General features: G+C 43.2%; 1 protein-coding gene across 8 annotated transcripts in view; it reads left to right on the forward strand.

The window, feature by feature from the left end:
* AUTS2 (activator of transcription and developmental regulator AUTS2) overlaps window positions 1-24373 on the forward strand; it is a 1252826-nt gene that overhangs the window by 1141032 nt on the left and 87421 nt on the right. For all 8 annotated transcript variants that reach the window (XM_058285964.2, XM_058285967.2, XM_058285965.2 and 5 more), the window contains one exon: window positions 15717-15768. In XM_058285964.2, coding sequence (XP_058141947.1) covers window positions 15717-15768 — 52 coding nt within the window. The remainder of the gene's footprint in view (window positions 1-15716; window positions 15769-24373) is intronic.

Consider the following 24373-nt stretch of genomic DNA (forward strand, 5'->3'; position numbering starts at 1 on the left):
GGCTACAATCTTCGTGTTTTACTAACACTTGTAATTAAATCCATCAACTCCCTCTAAGATTCTGTGTAAATACCAGATGGTCACTAAATTTTTTTTTCTCCTAGAGAATATGAAAAGTTGTACACTAGCTGTAGAGGAACTTCAAAGGAGGCACAAAACTGGGTGAAAGTGAGGCCCTGAGGGTCCATGCTTGCTTCTTTGTGCATTTTCTGGAATTTTTGAGTGAGGGCAGCCCACCACACTTGGAAAGCACAGGCCCTTTCCCCATCTCTCGCGTTGGCGGTTGGTGTTAGGTTGACAGTCGTTCAGGAGCAGATGGCTCTGAGTGGGCGTGGTGGATGAGGACAATCCGGCAGGCCTGGCGGGAGGTGTGTGAGAAAGGGAGGAGAAGGCCTTGCCTGTCACTCCCTGTGCGGCTGCAGCCTGCTTTTCATGTGCTACTGACCCTGCCCCTACCAGCTGTCACTTGGATTCATACAATTGATCATCCAGGGATTCAGAGGAGGAGGTTTGAGATGGTTCTGGACAAATCTACCTTCGCTACTGGGGATGGGAAAATCCTCTTTGAGCACATGTACTGCTCAGGGGAGATCAGATACATATTACCTTTTTTTTTCTTTCCCTATACAAAGAAGTATAACTTTTTGTCCCCAAGGTGATGGTATTTCAGCAGTAGGCAAAGCAATCCCTGTTTGCTTTTCTGGAATTAAATGTAGTTGCTTAGGGCTGACATTACCTAGAGAAAGCTGAGAAAGTATTAAGTGAATCATAAAAGACAATCAGCATACCTGCTGGTATTTAAATTTTAGTGTATTTGAGTGTGGGTTTCTTGGCATTTATAATGCAAAAACTGGATAAGGGTACTCTGCCTCCTCCCACCAGTCCCAGAAGATTCAAACCATTTTTGTAAATTTACTTTTTTAGAGAGTATTCATAGCCTCTGGGCAACCCTCAACCTTCCCTACTTATAAACTGCCCCTGGCTTTGATTTTGGTTTTTTTTTCCCCATTAGTTTTGTTGGGCGTGTTGCCATAAAGGAGAATCATTTCATAAACAGAAGGCTTTAGGTAAAACTCTGTGTGCAAGTGAGTGAGGAGTGAAGAAAGGATGCAGCCTGTGTCCCACACCACCTCAGCTACTTTCAGTTTCTATTTGAAACCCAAATCACAGAAGAGCTGTCAGATGACAGCTGTGCATTTGGTAGAAATGAGAATTCCAGATTTTATGCTAATTCGGTTTCAGGTTCCTTTGAACCTACAGTTTATGGGGCTTTGCTTAAAACTGCAATCTGTTTTGGATAAAAGAAGGGATTACTAAAGACTTTTTAGTTTTGCAAACATTCCCGGCCTCCAAAAGGAAAAGGAGAGATCAGAGTTATTCTTTCATTAATATTGTCATCTTAGGTTTTCTTCTACTTTATCATATAGAAAACTTTCCCATATTTTGACAAAGATTTTTCTTATTTCAGGATTTTTGAGTCATTATTTTTATTTCCGTTGCTTTCTTTCCCTAACTTCAAGGTCTTTGGCCTTCCTTTGCAGAGGCAGGAAAGCAAAGGGCCTGTATTCATCTTCCTCCTTTTTCTTAATGTTTGGACTGATCCAGATAGTGTTTTGGTTACCTACAGACATGCAACAAATCACAAATTTAGTAGCTTAAAGAACAACAGTTACTTACTTGCTTACAGTTTGCAATTTGGGCAAGCTCTGTAGAGTCAGTTCCTCTCTGATCCACCTGGCAAATAAGGTAAGCTCAGCTGGGGCTGGAGGACCCACACTCAAGATGGCTTACTCACTTGGTACTGGCTGTCAGCTGGGAACTCAGCAGAGGCGCAGTTCTCCTTGTAGGCCTGCCTGGGCTACCTTAGAAGATGGTGGCTGGGTTCCAAGAGGGAGGAAGCAGTAGATGCAGGCCCTTTTTAATGTTAAGCTCTGAAGTTCCAGAACACCACTTCCTCCATTTTCTATTGGCCAAAGCAGTCTCAGGCCAGGCCCAGGTTCCAGGGTAGGGAACCCAAGCTCTACCTTCTTAGGAGAAGGATGACATGCACATACAGAATTAGTTAAGGCTGTAGTTAGAGAGTAGCTACCACAATAGTTAATATGGGATATTAATTAGTAATCAATTTTCAGGGCAATTTACATGTGCTCTGTTTTTAGCATTTTGGTGATGGGTTTCTATAATATGTGGAATCTAAAGATGGTGGCAGTTTGTACAAAGGACTTTATGGTTTAGTTTAGGTTTGAGATAGTGTTTTCATTCACTCTGTTTTGGTTGGCAGAAATCTGGTCATTCATTTATTACTCATTGATATGACTACTCTTTAATGACCATCTATTACATATGAGGTCTGAGAGTACCCTATTAGATATTGAGGGGTATGATGATAGTGGTTTTGTATGTGTGTGTGTGTAAGGCACCATCTTGGTCCTCAAGTCACTGAGTCTACAGACTACTCTCCAAAGCAATGTCTTATTTCCACTAATGAAATGAATGCCTCTGAAGGAATGACGGTGTCCATAGGTGGACCAAGAAAGAGGTCATACACTCATATGATGTCTTGAATATGTTTCTCTTACGAGTAGCAGAAGATATTCTAGTTTAATTCATTTGTGGATAGAGATTAGACAGGACCAGAGAGGAGCTGGCAGATCTTTGTAGGCTGCAGGCTTCTCCTGACTTGGGTAACAGCAGTGTAGTGGTTATGACAACTGGCATTTGCAAAGCACTTGACCATTTGCAAAGTTCGCTCATTTGAACAAAAACTCCCAGAGATGGAGGCTATTGGAGAGGCCATATTAGAGATTCCTCCTCTCTTCTCTAATGGGAAGAAAGACTCAGGCCAGAATGAGGGTGAAAAATCAAAAATATTGATCAATAAAAATGCTTTCAAGGAAATCCTGTGACAGCTCAGCTGCCCACCTGGACCCCAGAAACTGTGTGCTTTACCAAAACAATGGAAGCAAATGTTTTGTTCTTCCTCTACAACAAAAATCCTTCCAAGTAAATTTTTGGACCATCAGAATACTCCATAATGAAGCTATTAACAAGAGCTTTGTTAGGTAAATATGTATTAGTGTAGATGCAGTAATAAAGTATCCAGTATCGTAAAGATTATTAATGCTTTGAGGAAACATATTGCCTGAAAAAGACAGCAAAACTTTGAAAGAAAGTTGTAGGGAATGATGTACTGACATGCAGTTGGCCACCATTTCTCACATTACTTTTGCAAATTAACTTACTATGGGAGTCAATAACCTTTCAAACTACAAAACCAATGGAAGGTCAACTACTCATATCTCCTAGCAGTATTCACATGGCTTAAAGACAGCTTTACCATGACCCTTGGGATTCTGAAGCATCTCTGGATTTTGGATGTCAGAATTTATTTTGGCTTAGATTTAAAACTGACATATCTCAGTGCTGAAAGTCTACAGAATATCATGTTTGACCAAGGAAGTGCGAATTCAGAAAGTGCAGCCTGCCTAAGAATGGCGCCACTGACACGGAGAGATAACACAACACGATGACGCAACAAAAAAAAGAAACACAGATTCCCGTGCTGCTGACAATAACAGAAGCAGATAAAGAAGAAGACACAGCAAATAGACACAGAGAACAGACAACCGGGCGGGTGGGCAGGAAGAGGAGAGAAATAAATAAATCTTAAAAAAAAAAAAAAAGACTTGATGTTTGTAGTTACCAGCAACGTGCATGATAGAATATGATTCAGTGAAGAAGGTGCCAGGCATACTTGTTAAATCATGGTGCAACCCTGACTTCTCTCTTTCCACAGGGCTTTTTGTGCTCTCTGTATGGGTTTTCTCATCTGAAACACAGAGGAGTAGAGCTGTCATTCTGTTTTCTGCACAAGATTGGTGAAAGAGCAAATGACATCATAATGGCAAACATCTTTTGAATGACATATGTTACTATAGGCATGTATGGCAGCATCTTTGTCAGAGGCTGAATCTTCAAACCAGTAAATGGCACCATCACATATAATTAATGGCCCATGCTCTTTTCCTGGTCTAGGATTTGCTGGTTGGTTTGGTTGGTTTCTCCTGCTCTTCCATTTGAAGGCATTGAAATGAAGATGAGAATTGTATATTGAGTCTGACCTAGATTTAGAAGAGCAACGGACTTTCCTTGGGACTAACCAAAACTAGAAATGAGACACACGAAAAATAGTTTTCCCTTACTGCACTACTTCACTGAAATTATAATAATGTAGCTGGTATGACTTGTAAAGCTGCTGGGAGAACCCAAATAAGGTAATATCTCTTTTAACATTCATATTAACCCTTTAACCATCTGTGGCTTCAGGGGCCCCTTTCAGAATTGTTAAAATTCTGAGGAGCTCTTTCAGTCCTAAGTGACTAAAATGCCTCTTACAGAAAGAATTGGAAATATGATCAGTTCACCAGAAGCCCCCACTTTTACACAGCAGTTGTTTTTAACACACTGTTGAAACACAGGGACTCCCTTCCTTGTTGGGCCAGCTTTCTCAAGAGCTGTGCCCATGCCAGGAGCCTGTGAGTAAGCTCTTAATTTACACATGGGTGCGGTGGCAGCCCCTAATCCCTGAGCTAGCCCCCACCTCAGCACCATATTCCCCCATTTAGCCTCCTTCCTTCAAAGCCCACACCTCTCTGGAGCTCTACCTGTTAACATACCTTACAGCAAAGAGGATGGGCAAGAACAACTTTGTCCATTTTTTCACTCTCTCCTTAGAGAAGTGGGTTCTTGACAACTTTGTTTTGTACAACTAAGCAGGCTGCTATAAGTCAGTCTTCCTGAAGCAAAGAATATTTATTCCTAGATGACTTGCAGCTTAATACTAATGATGAAGAAAAGACAGTGCTCTAAGTGCTTCACATAGATTATCTTATTTATTCCTCACAACAGTTGGAATGAAGTACATGTTGTTACTACCCTATTGTACAAATGAGGAAACTGAGGCAGAGGGAGGTTAAGTAATCTTTCCACTGTCACCTATCTAATGAAAGAGAGTGGTGGATGAGGCCACATTTGAACCCAGCAGTTCTGTCCTCAATGGCTAAGATTTTAGCCACTGGACCAATTACCTCCTATTCCCCAGAGAAATGTGTGGCACCAGTTGAAAGGCCCTCCTAGCCAGGCCCCCTGAATAAGAAGCCCAGCAGTAAATGTTTATGAGTGGTTGCTGTGTGCCAAGCACTATTCTAAGCATTGTATTGCATTATCTCATTTAATGCTCAGAACAGTAATCAGCCAGAGTTAAATTCTATTACTAGCTTCATTTTACAGATGAGGAAAGTGAGAGCTAGGTCAGTTAAGTAACTACTGAAATCAGCATCTATCTTGATAGAGATCAGATTCAAATTAACTTAGGTCCTTCTAACTTCAAGCCCATATTCCTAGCCACCAGGCCAGGGACCATAAATTTCAAAATCCAGTAAGCCTGCTTAAGAATCTGATGCTGGGATAAGTTAAGCAAAGGCAGCTAAAGGAAACTCCTTACCAAAAACATCTTCTGTTCAACTTTAACACTTTACTTTCCTCAATTTAACACTTGATCATCTTCAAGAACTTATTTACACATGTTGTTCTTCATTGATCCATCATCTTAGCTCATGCATACATTTTGTACACACTTTTTCATTTTAATTTCCTCCATTCTCCTATTTCCTAGTGGAAAGAGTGAGAGGAGCCAAGTACCAGAGATTTGATTAGGTAACTAAGAGAGGATGAGCCCTTGTCCTCAGGAAGCATGGACTCCATAGCAAATGCATGTCTATAGACCCCAGATTCTAAAGACCCATTAATATGAGATGGTATAATAGAGGAGTTAACAATGGGCAGGTAGAAACGAGGAAGGCCTGCCCAGGTAGGCAGAGAGGTCTCCTGGTTCTCACCTTGGGAATTTCTATAAAAAGTACAGCCATTGTGTGACATGAGAGTTGAATTTATTTTCAGTTTTCATTGCCTTTCTTTGTGGGATTTTCAGGTTCTGAATATTAATATTTTAATGTAGATTTGGTGGTTAAGTAAGATATACTTTATGATTTAAAATTTTTTTTCTCCCTTTGTAGTTTATAGTACACTGTGAAGTTTGAAAGCAAAATTCTTTTTCTTGACTTCTACACTTGGAAAATATTTATTCTCCCCCTGCATCTCCATAGTAGGTATCATAAACTAACCCAGTTCAGTTTATTTACTTCCCTCTTGTTGCAGCCCCGTGATCAATTCTAGCAACACGGGCATATAAAGGTAGAGGTTTTTGGTTTACAACAGTAAGTGCATGAGATATTGCAACCTCCTTTCCAAGTGATAAGTAATGAAACTTCCATTTTAAAATTGCCCATTCAGAGGGGGTGGAGCACAGGGAGAAGACGGGTTTGGGGCCACCTGAGGTTGACTTGCAGTGTATCGCTAAAGGAAGAAACCATGACCCATAGTTGAAAATGAATTGGCTTACACAGCAGGAATTTCTGGGACCCAGAAAGAGTTTAATTCCTGGGCTGGACAGCACAGAAGGCAGAATGTGAGGGATTAGCAGAGGTGAGAAGCAGGACAGCCTTGGCAACTGGGGAGTATCCTCCTTCCTGGTGCTGAACAACCTGTTGACTGCAGGGCTCAACACTAACAGGGACTCTTGGTCCACAGCAGGGTAAAGGGCAGGATGCGCCTGAGTCAAGACACGGCTCCTTCTGGGCCTTTAAGTAGTTGTCTTCTGCCCTGAGTCACCCCTCTGCTTGACCAGTTACCAAGACACTTACTAGGTGCCTCCAGCCTTACCAGCGTATGGGGAAAATCTCAGCCGTGTATTTTCTTCATTTTTGTGTATCTACTGAGCTAGGCCTCCTAATACTGAACTGGGCACCCGATGTATAAACAGATTCCAAGATGTGAACTGTATTCATCAGAAACCAGGTTTGTTTAGAAAGAAGCTATATCACAGGGCATAGAATGGCATCATATCCTCACAAATAGATACAAAGTGCTGGATGCTGGCTCCAGTTACATGTCTGCCACTGTGGCTGTGGCATGAGTAAAGAGTGCAAGGCATAGTGCTTGTATAGTCAGATTTAAAATCAAATTCAGGGAGTGGATGTGGCACAGACAGTTGAGTGCCTGCTTCCCACATGGGAGGTCGCGGGTTCAGTTTCCGGTGCCTCCTAAAAAAGCAAATAAATTCAACTCAGGCAAGCTGATGTGGTTCAGTAGTTGAGTACTGGCTTCTCACATATGAGGTCCTGGGTTCAATCCCTGGCCCCGGTACCTAAAAAAAAAAAATCAAATTGAAGTGTGGTGGGTATCCCATACAGAGAAAATGAACAAAACAAAACACACAAAAAAAAACAAGCTTCAGCAAATTTTTTATAGTCATAGGTATTAAGGAACCATTTTTTATAGTCAGGCAAAAATTATAGGTCTTTTTAACTATAAATTACTATTCGCCATATCAAAATGGCATAATTGGAATACAGCCTATTGTATGTTTTAAAAAAAATAAAGCCCTCATTATTAGGAGGTTCAGATCATCTTAAACATCTTAAAACAACATTTTAAGGCTTGGTGAATTCTTTCATTTTGCTTGATTCAAGGTTGGATTTTATAATCAATCAAGAGGATGTTTCGTATCCCCTCCCTCTGGCTTTGTTGTGTTACCCAGGCTATCCAATAACCAGTCTCTAGACCCTGCCTGAGGGATCATTTGTAGCATGTGACTCTCTAGAGATAGTGTAAACCACTGTCTCTTGTTTGGTATTGGTGTTGTTTTTGATGTTCTTGGGGTTGTTTTCATTATTGTAGTGGTCCTCATCAAGAGAATCCAGTAGAAGGCATAGCCGTGGGATTGAAGCCATACCAGAATACACTTTTATTTTGTTGTTCTCCACAGTAATCAAAACAAGTGCATCATCTTTAATCATAATAGCCAAAATACAAATCCCACTTACTAAGCTCCAGGCACTGTTACTGACATGGTCCTCTGAGGTAGGTACTGTTGTCATTTCATTTTACAGATGAGGAAACTGAGGCACAGAGAGTGAAGAGGTTTGCCTAAGGTCTCATGGCTTAAAAATGGCAAGGCCATAATTGCATCCTGCTGCCTGGTTCTTGAGTCTCAGCTCTTAACCTCTACCTACAGAACAGAGAAAAACTTACTTTTCAGAGCATGAACTTTAGAATTTAATAAGAATTACCCAAAAAAAAAAAATTATACTTCCTAGAAACATAGAAATAAGCTAGGTGACATTCTGTCTTTCCCAAAGCTAGTTGGAGACAGAACCTCATATATCATGCCTCCCCTTTAGTGGTCTTTTTACACAACATAATTTAAAGTCAAAGGCTTAAAGATGTTTTTGTAGACTTCTCTCTTCCTTTAAACAACCTCAAGAACCACCTAGCACATGTTCTTTTGGAGGAGAGGGAATGCTTGAAGTTCACTATTTTTAAGATGAAGAACACCATGAAATTAAAGATCTTTCTGTGTAAAAAATGTTCAACAAAAGACCAGAATTCTTAAAGAATCTTAATATCAAAATATGTTGAGTCAAAGTCTCATAATTTGCAGTCCCATCTGAATCACATCTCACATATTAAGCTTTAAAATTTTCCCATTTTAGATTTAGAAGAACTAATATTTGTTAAACCTAGTTTATCTTTATCTTTAGATATATTTTGAGATTTGAGGAAGAAGACCCTGTATTTTAAGTTAGCTTGGCTTTTTTTTTTTTTTATAGCTTTTATTTGATTAATCCATACACTTGGCTCAGGTCTTTGATCAGATATTAAAAATTGTTTTTGTTTATGAAAGAATTCATCTCTAACTGGAAACACTGTTGAGTCCACGTGCTTGCTCCCTGCTTCTTGTTATAGTTCCCACTTGGTAAGACTTCCTCTCCCTAGACCTGGTTCAGAGGCTGAAGGTGATCTTAGGAAATGTATCTAGTACATTAAACCTCCCAAGTATAACAGGCTTGATGATGTGTTCCAGCCTTTGACTTTGTAATCTTTAGAATTAACATTCCAATAAAAGGAACTTAAGTTTCTCAAAGGGAAAAAAAAAATACAATGAATTTACCTGATGCTTAAAAGTCAGATCAGTGACCAGGATCTAATTACCCAGTGTGTGGATTACCCAGACCTCCTATTTCTGATAATGTCATGCACCTCGTCCCCTCCAATTTCGACATTGATCCCCCCACCCTTCCAATGCGACATGGTGAGGGCAGCTGGAAGGCTACATATGGACAAGTAGCACAGAGGCCGCCTTCTTTTGGTAGGTCCAGGTTCCTCCTGATTACAGATCATCACGCCACAGGGCACATGCAGAATTGTCCCAGACTTTGATCTGAGGCCCAAGCCCTGATAATCGGAGATGTCAAATGCAAGGCAGATAAGCATCAGAAACGTTGCCTGAATAAAGCCTTCCAAGGAAACCAGGGCAATTTCTCCCTTGGAATATTGATTTTATTAGAGCAATAAGACAAAAAAAAAAAAAATCCCATTTTCATTGCTCCAAAGGAAACAACATTTTAATGTGTTTTCTTGAAATTTTAATGTTTGCCTTTGAGCTATCTTGGTATGGTAGAAACAGCTTCAGAATGAATGCCTTCCTAGCTTGAGGGCCTCCGCTGGGTTTTGTGACATCTGTAAGCAATTGGAAAATCCAAATCCAAACTTACACCTTCTGAGGCGCCTTTTCTACTAACTTCTCTGGTTGTGGGGGTGGAGAAAAATCCTTCTTTATAACTAATCTTAAAAAATATATATTTTTTAAACATCGCAGAGTGCCACCACTTGGGGGTGGGGCTAGAGAGAGGGCCTCTTATTTCCAAAATAAACCTTATATAGGGGTTAAAGGGGGGAAAAAAAGCCATACATCAAGCACTCCCACCCCTTTTTTACCCCTTAAGGTTTTTTCAAGAGTGCAGTGAAATCATACAGTGCTCAATGTGCAGCTCCTAAGAGGATAGGAATGGACAGTCTCTACATCATTTGTGTGGTGGACAGAATCTCTCTCAAGGCGGGTTCCTCTCTTCTCTTCCCCAGCTATGCTTCAGGTACCAGTGGCACTGAGAGAGAAATCAGGAACTGTGAGCCTCCCTTCCCTCCACCCAGATGTGTCCCTCTAGGGGAGATGCCTCCCAGTTGCATTCTAGGGTCTGCTTGCTCTTGTTCCTTGGTCATTGTAGCATCTTTTCCTGTGCATCAAAGAGGTACCCCGCCAAGCTGGGGGTGTGGAATTAAAACTCCAGATTTTGCAGAGGCTCTCCTCACTTCCACGCATGGCCTAGCACCTTATCAGGGGCTCCCTGGTTGGGATGGGTAAGGAGACCTGAATTCTGTAGAGTCCCACCAGGCTGGGCAGAAGGGAGTGGAGTGGCAGGTGGTTTGCTCAGGGGAATGACCAAAGGCCATGTTTGTGGTCATTCAGCCTCAGATGCAAAGCCCTGTCCTGGGCCCTATGAGACACTGTGATGAGAAATAGTAGGTAATTACTGCCCATTTAACGAGGCTTCCAGGCTTTGGCATTGCTTAATTTCCTTACCACTGATGGATGCCAGGAGAACTAGTCGGTTCCACTGTTGTGGGATGTGCCACGTAAGAATGTCAGTGGATCTGAAGGAGGCAGGGTAAGAGAGGGGAAGGCGGGTTTGTCAATGGCCAGTTCATGCACTCAATATCCTTAAGACCCAACAGGCTGGGCCAGTCTTTGACCCGGCTGCGGATGACCGACGACGACGACCTTTTTGTGTTACTACTTGGGTACTAAGCAGCGCCCCCGCCATTTTCAACAATGTAATTACCATTTATTGAGCACCTAGTATGTGCCAGGCGTTTTCCATTCCTGACTTTCTCATTTTGCCCTCACAAACCTGCCAGCTCTTCGCAGTTGTGTCCACCCCCAGGTTGCGGGCCTAGTGGCCTCGCCCTTCCGCCGCGCTGTCTTAGAAGCGGCAACTGCCGGGAGGGCGCGGAGCGTGGCAGTTCCTGCCGCCCGCCCACGGGGAAGCATCCATAGAGCCCAAGGGCCCGAGAGCGCGGGGGAGCGACAGCTGTCCATGTCGTGCCTGGAGACTGCGCCCCCAGGGGGCCGACCCAGCTCCGGGGCGGAGAGGGAGGGCCGTGCGGGGCGGGGCGCACGGGGCGGGGCGGAGGAGGGGCAGCGGCGGCGCCCGCAGCTCAGGCTTGGCTAGGAAGTACCGCTCCGAGAGCCCCAAGCGTCTGGAGGAGGCGCGCTCGCCGCTGTCGGGGAGCCAAGTCCGGAGCGGGGGTCTCCCGCGCCGCCGCCCCCTCCTGCTACCCGTCCAGCCGAGGAGCCCGCGGCGCCGGCAAGCTGGAGGCGCGTCCCGGCGGCGGCCGCCGATGGAGTTCACTTGAGCCGTGAGCCGGCGAGAGAGGCAGGCGCCCGCGAGCGGAGCGCGGGCCGGAGCCGAGCCAGCCGGGCGCTCGGTCTCCAGGCCGCCCGCCCGCGAGCTCCAGCCAGGAGGCGCCGCCAGCCCCGCGCAGCCCGCCCGGCGCCCCGGCCGCTGCAGCGCCTCCCGCGCCGCGGGCCTGTGAGCTCCGCACAAAATAAAGATTCCCGACGGCCCCGGAGGCGGCGGCGGGACTAGGAGCCGGCAGCCCGAAGCGCTGCTGCCCCGGCGGCACCGGCAGGCGGGGAGCCCGGGGCGGCCGCCTGGGAGAAGCCGCCGCCGCCGCGCGCCCTCCTCCTCCTCCCTCCTCCCTCCGCACATGGTCTCCTTTGTCCTGTCGCCGCCGCCGCCGCCTCGCTCTTAGCTCTGCGCGCCGCGGCAGCGGCTCAAGCCGCTGGTCTCCGCCTCGCCCGCCCGCCCGGGACGCGTCCCCGCCAGCCGCCGCGGCGCCCGCCCGGCCCCCGCGCGCGGCAGGAGCGCCTGGAAGGGAGCCGGCGAGCGCGGGGCCGGGGCGCGCTCCCTCCGCCCGCAGCCCGGCCTCGCCTCGGCCGCGCTGGATGAGCGCGGCGCTGTCCCCGGCGCCCGAAGGGAGCTGCTCCTGCACGGATTTGCTTGGCGTGGACCTGCGTTCAGACTTTCGGAAGGAAAGGAGAGAGACGCCCGCGGACGGAGCCAGGTCGGAGTTGTCCGGGCGTTTTCTCGTCGCGTGCTTTGTGGTGGTTTTCCCCTTGACTCCGGTGACGCCCAACCGTGAGCCCCGCTAAGGAACAGAACCATGGACTTGGGGCTGACAGGACCTCTTAACCCTTTGCACCCAGGTAATCCAGCTCTGAAGGCGCGGCTCCCTTGCCCGCCGGGCCAGGGGTCTTTTGTTGCGGCGGCTCAGCCCGCGAGCAGGGGTGGCAGGGGCGGGCTCCTCCCGCCGGGCGCGCCCGCCACCCTTCGGCACCCCTCCTCCCGCCTTCCTCCCTCCGCGGCGGGGTCGCCCGCCTTTGTACTTTGCTCGCTCGGCCGGCCGGGCTCTGCCCGCGATCCGCGGCACGGGGGCCGGGAGCTGCGCATTCCGGCCCGGGAGGGCCCACACCGAGGAGCTCCGCCGGATACGGGGCCGGGGGCCGGGGGCCTGGGCGCTGCGCCGCTTGCTTCCGGGGTGGCGGTGCCCGCACAGCTCGCCTCCCCCGCGCTGAGGTCGGGATCCCCGGCCCGCACGCGGTGCCAAAAGAAGCGAAAGGAGATCTCGGGATCGGCAGTTGGAGGAAGAACTCGCGCCGAAGTTTCGAGGAGGTTTCTCTTTTCTTTCCAAGTCCCTCTTCCTGCTAGAGCGGGTGCGGAGGGCCGCCCGGGGGTCTGCCGTGGACCTCGAGCGGGAGCGGCCGAATATCCCTCCCTGCCTGCACAGAAGGCTTTCATTCGTTTTTCTCATTCTCCGCATTCCTTCCTCCAATGTTTGACTTATTTAACTTTTCTTGAAACGTCAGCAGACGGCTTCTAGTAATTTTTTAGTATTAAAATAAAAGCCCTTCCCCCAGTAAAAAAAGGTAGCTAAAAGAGATCTTTATTCATTATGAATATTTAGATTTAGCCACTTAATCCTCCAAGCCTAGAGAGGTGGGGAGGGGGGAGAGAGTACAACGCGAAATGGCCAGCAAGATCTATAGATCTTCAGCGTGTAAATGTACCCCCGTGTTTAAAAGGGAGAGAAGTAAAACCTTCCAGGAGGTTTGCTGGAAAAACTCCGCTTCCCTCATTCCCTGCTCACTCCGTTTCCTTTAAGTTGTTCCTGGTTTTTTAAAAAATGAAATCATTCAGGAAAATGATCCCAATAATAGAAGGAAATGTAGGCTTTTTTCCTAAAAACTAAGAAAAAGAAAACGTCCCAAAGATTAAGATCTAAGGAGCCAAGTAATTTGCACACACCCATTAAAAGCGTAAGAGAAGTAAAGTTCATTGACGAAAAGCAAAGGATATTCTTGTAGTTTGACTTAAGACTTGGCTAAGGAGCTCTTTTCTGACTTTCCAGGCGGTAGATCTGCCACGTTTCCACCTGGATGAGGTGAAGAAAGAACCCTGAGTCATTTTATCATTAGCGAAAGTCTCATTGCAATTTTCATTTGGGTGTTTTTCAAGGGATCTTTTTTGAGACTCCCCTCCCCCAATTGCAAGAGGCAGCATTTCAGGCTTTGTGCTCCATAGTAGCAAATTAAAGGGCACAAAAAGGTTTTATTAGAAGGCGTCTTCCTCACCGCTAACCTCTCTAAATGTCTTGTCAAAATTATTTCCTTAATAACTTGCTGGCATAATAATCACATTCTCAAGTTTGGTTCAGACTTAAGGATGACTTAATGTGCCTCTTAGAGAATACCATGTGCAGCCAGTCAGTGGAGCTGACAAAGGTGGCAGCCACAGAAGAAGGGCTGAAGGACAGAAGCAAAGGGTTGCTCACCTGCAGCTTCTGTCTGCTCACTAGCTTATACACCCCAAGTGCAAATAAAAACCTGATCAGGAATGATTTCCTTTTCCTAGCCATGCTTTTTGCATTTGGGGTGCAATCATTTGTTTTTGTATTTCCTTGGACCAATTTTAATAGGTTAACCCCCAAATTTTCAAGGACTATGTCAGTTGGGTAAAATGAATTCACTAAGAGACATTTTTTTCTTTTAAAAATATCAGCTTAACTTTAGTTTTTAAACCGTGAATTTTAACAACCATTTCTGTTTGAATTGAGACACTTTTTCTTTGAAGAATGGTGAAATCTCTCCAAGTTTTTAGCTTAGAAACTCACATTCCTAGAAATATCACTCAGTGTTTCAATATAACAACGCTATTCGTGTAATTTTTGGTTAACTCTGTATTCGTGATCGTTTTTTTCCATAACTTTGCTTCTTTCCATGCAATACTTTTTTGGCAGTTCATTTTTTTTTAAAGCTACTATTATATATAGTTTTATTTCATTGTGTTTAAGATGCTAAGAAGGCCCTCTGCTTATTTTTTATTATTCCTGAAAAATTGGAGGAAAAAAATCTATCAGGGATTTATTTAAAACTCTTTATGCATAAATGTATGCAGTTCAATACTTGTTTTGCATATACACTCATTTTTCTCTTGATCCGTTAATCTTCTGAATGAATCCTACATTAAGAAGATTAGAATCGAAATAAAGGGGGAAAAATATTCATAATAGAAATATTCTATCTCTTTTCTATATCGCTTGCATTGAGAACTAGAACATGTCCGCCACATGTGTACAGGGATGTTTAATCTTCATTATTATAACATGGAAAGACCAAATTGAATATCTTCTTTGTCCCCAAAGCCAGCCCTAGAGTCGGAATATGCTGTTCTTTAGAATCCATCCTCTGTCTAGTTCCTATATTTACTTCTTCTGTATTTTTCCAACATTCTCTGCTTTGCTTTGTCAAACATGCATCTCTATGTATAAAGTGTGAAAGAGAAGTGATTTCTTAGAAAGAAATGACAGCATAAAAATAGCAGTCATTATAACTTAAAGTTTAGAGGCATCTGTAAATTATATAGAGGGGAAGCTTAATTTTTATTTTTCAAGTTCAAGAAATATTCCATTCTTCTGAAACATTACAGCATTTTTTTCCAAACCAACTTCATGTTTATTTTGTGGAATATTAGTGTATCACTTCAATTGGCTTTATTCTTGCTGTTTAAACAGATTTTTTCACTTTCCTGAAGCCACAATAATAATTGGCAGACATGATCTTTAAAAACTGGTCAAAGGAAATAATGCTTGTAAAATGTATAGTGGGTGGGTTTGAGGGCAGGTCAGCATGTGTCTGCTTCACACCTGGGTGGGTCGCCCTGATAACTCTAAGGGACAGGGACCTTGGGGTCATCAGGTGAATTAGTTTCTGGGAGTGCTGCTCTACACTCTTTAATGGGAAAAGCTTAGAGTTAAATAATAGGCATTTCTGGTATGTGAAAGAAAATCGAAGAATAGGCATGTCTGCAAATATGAAAAAAGTACCGTTTCCAAAATAATGGTCTGTCAACGAAATTGCAAAGTCGTTATGTGAATGAGCTGAATTGCTTTGTGTATCGCCGCATAGAAATATGTTTTGCACAGATAATATGTCTAATAAGGACACATTTTAAAAATCAGATTTTCCCCCCAGCAAATAGCTGCACTGCAGGTCTCTCTCACTCAGTCAACTAGCACCACCTTATGGATGATTTGGGGAAACTGCTGCTTTTCTAAAATGTAGTAAACTGATTTAAAATAATAGTAATGAGGGTAATGGGGACAATAATAACACTTTTTCCCCCCTCCTTCTTTTTCAGGCATCTGATGCCAGCTCTGAAAAACTCTTCAACACTGTTATTGTAAACAAAGGTAAGGCTCCTTAATTCTTCTGAGTAATGGCTTTCTGTTTTTTTCTATTTGTTTCATTGTGGTTACCAAGGAATAAAAAAAAATAGACAACATAATGCATATTTCTCTTTTCATTCTTGAGCTACTATTATTATTTTGTGTTTTTGCTTGAGACAGATTCTGTATGCTTTTGTGATACGTGAAAAAACAGTTTATTTAAAAAGGATACATTGACTCCTTATTCAGATTAATTTGACTAAGAAATCACTACTATCCATGTAACTTTAATTTAATGTAGGAAACTGTAATGGAGAATAATAGTTCCTCAAATGCCTTAACTTTATTGTTACTTATCAACTACCCAGCAGTCAGAGAACTATTAATAGCTGAATTGTACTGCAGACCGTAATAACCAACCAGCGGATGTTTAGTATTCACAGCATTATGAGCATTACGGTCATAAACCAAGCCTTACTCTGCAGTGGGCTTTCTGTAAAGTTAATAAATGAGCAAGAGAGCAAAATTTAAATAGGCATTATCCCATTAATTTCTTCCAAACAGCGATATAGGGGAAGAGAGGCTAATGATGGCATAGTACAGTGAGGGAAAACTTAACCTTACTTAAATCATAGCCAATAGGTTTCTGGGCAGTTTTCATTTGTAGCAGTATTGTTGGGAATAATGAAATTTAGTGGAGACACTAATCACTGGCCTTGCAAAGATGTATAATTTGAAAGGCATAAATTATATATAAACTATTTTATCTTTTCCTTTCCACTATAGAGCCTGATTTAGGAGCTTGCATGATTATTGCAAAGTAAAGGAAGTGTGCTTTCTGTGGCACCCTCACTGTTACACTGAAGATACTTGGTAGCACCCCTACAGAGTTGGGCCTTCATAAATTGAAGTTTTTAACTACTTCAGCAGTCTGTGGTTGCCTGGGCTAACATTTTTGCTAGCTGGTTAGTAAGACGCATTTCCAACTGCAGTTATTTTGAGCTCCCAGATTATTTTAGAGTTTGAACCAACTGCAATTTTGAATAGTACATTATGTTTAGAGTTCCCTTGAGGTATGTGTGCTTATGTGATTGCTGTTATCCCCAGAATTACTGTCATTATTGAATTTTATCTTTTTTATTGCATAATGGAGTATTCCACTTTTATATTTCATCATATTTTTTGATGGACTGAAAGTTTGTATAAATTTGTTATCCATAATGCTAAAAGCCCAATAAAGAAGATACGTGCAGTTCATAGCATTCAGTGCTTGTGTGAAAAAATGCATAATTGTTTATTGCTCATTTTGATGAGGGAAGAGGATTGGTAAACAGTGTTGTATCCATGTGAGTAAAAAGGTAGTGGGAGGGGAAGGCAGAGGTTAGACAGGTCACCAAAAGGAGGTCTTCTGGGTTTCAGTGACCCCCAAGACCTCCGGCCACAAGTGACTATGTCCTTCTTTTGTGAATTTGCTATAGAGAGCTTAGGAATGTGTTTCCCCTTTCTGGGATCAGACCTTAGCATGAGAGTGGGCTCGGGGGCCTGGTCCAGGCTGAAAGTGCTCTTCAGGGGGAAGGAGAGGATCTGGCAAAGAGCAGTGCCCTGCAGCCTCTCCCCCCTTCTTTCCCTTTTCCAATCAAACATTTCCCACATTCTTATTTGTGTTTACTTACAGAGTGTGATTTGTGGCATCGCTTTGGTTGTGAATAGTCACCCCCCTGACAGGGTGCCTTTCTTCTGAGCTGCTTTTCTGGGGTGATTTAGTGGCCTTGAAAGGATTAGGGTTTCTTTGTGTACACTAAAATCAACATAGGCTTTTTCTAAGCTTTGCTTGGGAAACCATACACAAATAAGCATTTTAGTTGATGGCAGATTATTCCTTTGCCCCTTATTTCCATCAAAATGGCCTTTCTTTTCTCCTCCGGCGTTTTCCCTAATGCCTTATGTTAATTCCTGATGGTAACATGAATGACAAGAGACGGAATCAATGCAAATCCAGGTGCTGCAAAGTAGACTGACTGGTATCCAGCACCCCTGTCCTCTCTTGAGAGAAAGATTAAGGGGAGTGAGAAGGGGGGAAGGCATTGGGGACAGTTTTGTTAAAGGGATTAGTATTCAAACTGCTAAATATCAGGAAAACAACTTCAGAAAGAAATTCATTGTATATCGAGAATGTCAATAATTGCTTCAAGACAGGTGCAGAGAAAATCTTGTTATGTGATTGTGGTTTTTGGTCTGTTTTTACTCTGGGTAGTAGCAGTGTTTACTGGATGGATGGTTGACAAGGTCTTCAAGGAACTGTCAGCTTCATGCACATCAAGTTCAAGTTCTCCTACAAAGCAACCTGCCAGCCTGAAAGTCAGGTCTCCTGTCTTTGTCCAGTATTCTTAGCCAAGAGCAATAAAAAGCATTGTAAGAAAGGACATATTTATACCAGGTAACAAAAGGTACTGGGAAAATCTTTCAAAGCCTCAGTGAATTGAACAGACTAACAAGTGAGCAGGGAAGATGACACGTGCATTCCTCCACCTCCAGATGTTTAAAACTACATATCACCTCTCCCTCTTAGGAGTCTGACAGTGTTCTGGCCTTAAGAGAATCGTGACTTTAAGCTGCTTGTGAGATTATGCCCCTGAGCCTGGTGGCAGGCAGAATATGTCACTTAAGCTCTTGACGTCAGGACTTTCAATCACAGTGTCTCATCCTAAGCCAACATTTCTGGTGTGGCTAAAATAATTGAGAAGGGGTAGGGGGACAGTTGAAAACTGAACAGGTACAATGAAGATGTTATGTGTCATTTCTGTCCATTGATTTTATTTTGACTTTCCCTGCATTGTATATAGCCCATCCAATTTTATAAAGAACTCAAGATTTTTGTGTTTAGATGTTCTAATCATCACTTTCTTCGGGTGCCTTTTATTTGTCATTTCAAAACGATTTAACGTCTATATATATGTACACACAACATGCCCAATGAGAACTGAGCCTTTTAAAAGAGGTGGGAACATGAGCTTCCAAAGGCAAGATTTAGGGATTGTAGGCATGAAAAAAGGTTTATCTGTAATCAAGGTCATGGTTGCCTTATTTAATCTTTATGTGTTTAAATGTTTACAGGATGTTCATGTCAATTTTATGAATCCATCTGTCTTTGTGACGCAACCATCTGCCAAAGAAAAAATTAATTTTCCTAGTGATTCAGAGACTGAGAAAGAAAGATGGACTATCAACTTACTGTCCCTACTTAATTGAACTGTTATAGGAGCATCAGGATTTGTACCCCAAATTCTGATATATTTATCCTTAAAAGGAACCTTCCAGCTCTTCACTATGGCCTGTATTGATTACCCTTTCTCACCTACTCTAGGTCCTTTAATATATGGTTAGAACTGCAGAAAGCGAGAATGGCTTTGCAGCAGCACATGGTGGTCACCCCATCAAGAGGGGACACCTTGGCTAGGTGGAGGAAAAACAGTGTTCTCTGAAGCCAAGTTTATACAATGCCAGCCCTGTTGTGATCCTAGTCTAGGTTAGGGGAAGAGAAAAGGCTTTGAATCACTGTCTCTTCTTGTCTCAGAGCCCTCCTTTCAAGGCAAGTTCCAGAAGAAGAGAGGTGGCCCAGAGGAGTACTTAGCCCATGACTTTCTCAGCCCTTCTCATTCCTTCACCGTTGACTCAAATCACAGTGTTGGACCCTCCTAAGGAAAGGGCTCTCTGAGCCAGCTGTTTGAGAGCTGTGGCTTCTAAACGGGCATCTCTGAAGGGGTTAAGGTGCTAATCCGGGGAGGAGCAAGGCCCCTGGTTTCTGTTCCCTCCTGCTCTGAGTACCCAGTGTCTCCTGAAATGTGCAAGACAAAAGCAGGACCCCCTTCACCCCCGCTGTATCAGCCCTGGCAAATTCTGGTGGACACTCATTTGAGCACTAGATGGAACACTTGGCCACTTAGGATTCTCTGACCAGTCTGTTTTTCCTCTTCTGGAATCCTAGCAGGGCTGCTAGTGGAATGCACCCCACCTTTTCTAGGGGGTTGGTTTCGTACTGAGGTTTTCCTGTGAGATCCAGGAGGTGAGGTAGATGACTGGTGGAGCAGCCTTTAGGTTAGTAGTGGTGGTTTTTGTTTTTTATCTTTTAATTTTTCTGTTTATTTTTATCAGCAACACAGAAAGAAAGCCTGCTTTTTAATAGCCTGAGAGACGAGGTGAGAAACAAGTTACCCAGAGATATTGCTGTTATGATAAAATCCAGTAACTGGGTACCTCATAAATGTTTCGATGAGGACAGTATCACCTCATTTGCAAGATTTGAGGGAATCCCTTGGTTTGGTGACAAAAAAGGTAGACATATTATCACCAAGGCCACCATTGGCTTTTGAGAAAAGCCCCCTCCCTTGTTTTTGTGTAAGTATTTAGAGTTTAAAATCCCTTTATAATGAACCTGTGGAGACCATTTAAAAGTTCCTTATAGTGTCTTGGATTTAATTAGGATGAGGACATGGCATAGATCACTAAAGTGCAGAAGAGTAAACAGAGCTGATTTCAGGCACTGTAAATTAGGTGTGTTTTTTTTTTTAATTCCTAAATCCTACATAAGGGAAAGTTGTACTCTGACTCCTTAATTTTTCTTTCTTTGGGCCTTTTTGGGATGTTTCAGCGGGATTTCTTAGGTTCTTAGGAGATAGAGATGTCTGGTGTGTGAATTACAGTTGAAGGGTAATTGGTGCTTGAGCACGAGACAAAGGAGTTAGGAGTAGTTCAGTTCTTCCTTCTACCCCGCACTGCACAGAGTGTGCAATCAGCTCCTTTTGTCATGGAAATTGACCTTCCTATAGAAGCCTACTCCTAAATACAGAATTTGTTTTGTAAATTTAGTCCTTGAGAATTCTTGGAAACAGATGGCCTATACTGTTAGTGTGACCCAGCCAGTAAAGATCTAAAAATAATCCATGTTGTGAAAAAGAGAGTTTCCCTCAGGCTCTTTTCCCATCCTCTGCTACCTGATCTTCTGCTGAACTTGTTGATGAGTGTGGTGGGGAAATCATGGGTAAATAAAGGATCCCATCACTGGAGTCAAGTATGTGCATTGATCTCCATGGTGTCTTTAGGGTTGCACTTTGGCAGTGCTGCCATTCTCCAGATTAAACACAAGGCTAGATCCCCTGATCCTCTGTGCCCTGGTGACTAAGTGGATTACAGTTAACAGGTTCTTTGCTTTGGAGAGGTAAATACCTTTGAGTCAGATGTTCAGACACCACTCTGTTTACTTTTGAGCCCAATAAAAAGCCCTTCACTTCTTTTATTGGGTAATTAGTGCTATCCTCTAAAAGAATTTTCTGCATTCTTTGCAATATGGGCAAAACTTGAATATGGACCAACCTCTCACTTCTTCGGTCCATACATTTTTAATGTTTTGTTTAGTCAGTGTTGCCACGTTTGGTTGTCTCAAAGTAATATACATCTTTACAATAGGCAGTTGAAATAAAAGGCATCAGAACAGTGAGAACAGTTAGATGACAAAGGGCCTCCTCACTCATAACACTTTCTAGAAAGTTCCTTGGGGGTAAACCCAGACAACGGGGAGTTTCCTGCACAGAGGCAGCCTTTTGGCTATCCTATGGCCTCTGGATTATTTCTGATTTCTGACAACTGCAGAAAAATGTTGTTTTCTCTGAAAATGTATGTTTATTTAACTAGGTTCCTTTTTGCTTCACAATCTGGATTCCATTCAGTCAGTTACCACTCCAATTAACTAACAATTATTTAACATTAACAGTAATTACAGACGCCAGTTAAGCGCCTACAGATGTCAACTGTTAGCTTTGTACCTAATCACTCAATGAAATGGAGAAAGTTCAACAAACATCAATTAGCCAAGCAATTAGTATGAGTTAGGAAAGAGCATGTTATCATGTGTGAGCTGATTCAATTTATTTTATTTTGGCAGTAAAACACACACAGGCAAGCAGCAATAAGTTCCTCAGATAAGATAAAACTCAATTGTTTTGCAGCTTACATAAGAATTCTTTTCTTTCCTGTGCATACGTCAAATAAGCTCTTGCCTGGAATTTATTTAACAAACAAAACGTGTTTCAGTTACTCAGAAAGCCCAGCAATGCTCAGTCTCAGGAAGCAAACTTTGGTGAATTATGAATTCAGTGAATATGTTGTATAAGGAAATGCCAGAAAACTTGATTGGGAGAAAATGATTGATTTCCACTCTAATCTGCTCTGTGCATTTCGGATTTTTGCTGGTGTATTCCTGAAACTATAGTGGAGGGAGTTGCAACAGTGATTTTATTAATTTCATGGTCCCTGAACTTTTGCTCAGCTGTCTTAAATTGAGCTGGGTGCAACCAATGAAATATTTTACCTGTTTGCCCAGTCTATGGTTTAAAAAGTAGAAAGTGCTCTCTATTGAAGATCCACTTTGAATTCACCAAGGGCATTCTGGGCCTGGATTCAGAGGTTCTGTAACACTTGTCCCTTACCACCACCACCTGTCCCATGTTCCCATACATTTGACTTCAAACAGCTGGCTGAGTTTGCCTGGCCTTAGGGGGAAAGTACAGTCTAAGACCTTTTTATGTAAGAGGATCCATATGTAAGATGATATTTGGGGTTCATTTTACCTCCAACTAGAAAGCTGGCCCTAAGCTTTGCCTCTGGTTCCCCTTTTAAAAATGATTTCTCACCGATCCCTGAAGCCTGTGAAGTAGGAGTTCAAGGACCAGATACATTGTGGCATGTTGTGAGGTCTCTGTGGTTCATATATGTAGAATTTTCCGTTTGGGCAAGGCTGTCAGCATGCCCTGGATCAAAGTGTTGAAAAATAAAACTCTGCCACTGGATGGCTTGGGTTGAAGAGCCATTGTATCCGTTGTGCTTGTCTACTGTAAACTATTCCCTGGTATACTCAGTACAACAAATTGTGCACTTGACATGGGCTCTATTGGTTGGCCACATACAGCTTCATCATGGGTCTCTGTTGGTCTGCTTTTGCACAGTATGCTGCATGAGCAAAATAGCTCAGGGTTTACAACCAACCACGGTATTAGGTGCCATATTAGGTATCATTATGCATTAGCCACAGCTCTCATATTTATTCTGGGACCCAGGCCGAAGGAGGCGTCCCATCATCATGTGGCTGTCACAAGAGGGGGAAATGAGCAGAGACAGAATGCCTCTTAAAGTTTCAGCCCAGATGTTTGGCATATGGCGTTTTCAATCATCTCATTGGCCAGAGCAAGTTACTTGACCAACTGTGATGTCAGTGGACTGGAAAGTAAACTCCTCCCACAAAGAAGAGCACAAGACAAGAAGAATCCATGGGGCTGGGCCTTGGAAGAAAGAGAACAGACATTGCACAGATAAAGCAGTCTGCCACCAGATCAAATCCAGTGAAGGCCTTTCTTGTGTTGATGAAAAGGGTAGGTGGGTGGGGGCAGGGGAGGCAGGTTAGCATAGGCTTGGAGATAAAATTTTGTAGGGTTATCTGTTACAGCCTGCTTCACTAATAGCTTAGAGCCATGTGATGTTAGGCCAGGTAAGTCGTCAAGAAATTAATGACTTCATTATTAATTATACTTGGGTTAGCCTCCTTGCTGCCTTTGACAATCTAATGGTAAAGCTGTTCTAGAATGTAGCGTGACTTCCAGGACCCGCAAAGAAATGTTGGGACCAGACCAGATATTTGGGCCCTACATAATTAAGCTGAGAAAGCATGATTGCTCCAGAGGAGCTACACCCTTAGTGCATAGTAGTAGGCATTGTAGTGAGCACTTAAAGTGTGGGGTTTGGAGTTGGGTTTGTGATTTTGAATCCTGGCTCCACCACTTACTAGCCATGGAATATCAGGCCACTTATGTAACCTTAGCACAAGTGTTTTTTCTTTTATAAAGTGGAAGTAATTAACCTATCTTATAGAGATAAGGATTAAATAGGATGATGTATATAAAGAGAATAGCCTCTTGTATACCCTGTTTTAATCTTACTGTACACTGGGCTAAGTTTTCATATGTTATCTCATTTAATAATCAAATGAAATAACATGATTTAATTTGATTTAGACAACGTAGTTTTTACACATGGCATCTCCACCTTAAAGGTGGGGAAACAAACTAAATTTTAATAGCTAGCATTTATGGAGAACTTGTTTTTTGCCAGGTCTTGTTCTGAGCACTCTAGGTAATTAACTCATTTACTTTTTGAAACTAACTGAGATGGACGGTATTATTATCCCTGTTTTTCAGATAAGGAAACTGAGGCCCAGAAAAATCAAGTAACCTGTCCAAGGTCACCCAACTAATAAGAGGTAGAGCTGGGTCCAACTGACTCCAAGGCATATGCTCCAAACAACCATACTGTGCTAGGCCCAGAGATATAGCAGTGAATGAAATGTCCTTGCTAAGGGGCATAGGCTGTCACAAAACAGATGCTATGGGCTAGGATTGGGGAAAACAGGATGCTATGGGAGAATGCAGTAAGGACCCCCAACCCAGACATGGGCATCCAAAGTATCTTATGTTCCCTGGAGGGTGGTAAGAGTTTCACCTTGGTAGCATAGATCCAGGGCTTTTTGAAATCCCAGGACTTCTCCCATTATCTGAGCAGGCATGGCCCCAGACTTCAGGCAGGG

This window comes from Dasypus novemcinctus, chromosome 23, assembly GCF_030445035.2.
Source record: "Dasypus novemcinctus isolate mDasNov1 chromosome 23, mDasNov1.1.hap2, whole genome shotgun sequence".
In the NCBI taxonomy this organism is placed as follows: domain Eukaryota; kingdom Metazoa; phylum Chordata; class Mammalia; order Cingulata; family Dasypodidae; genus Dasypus; species Dasypus novemcinctus.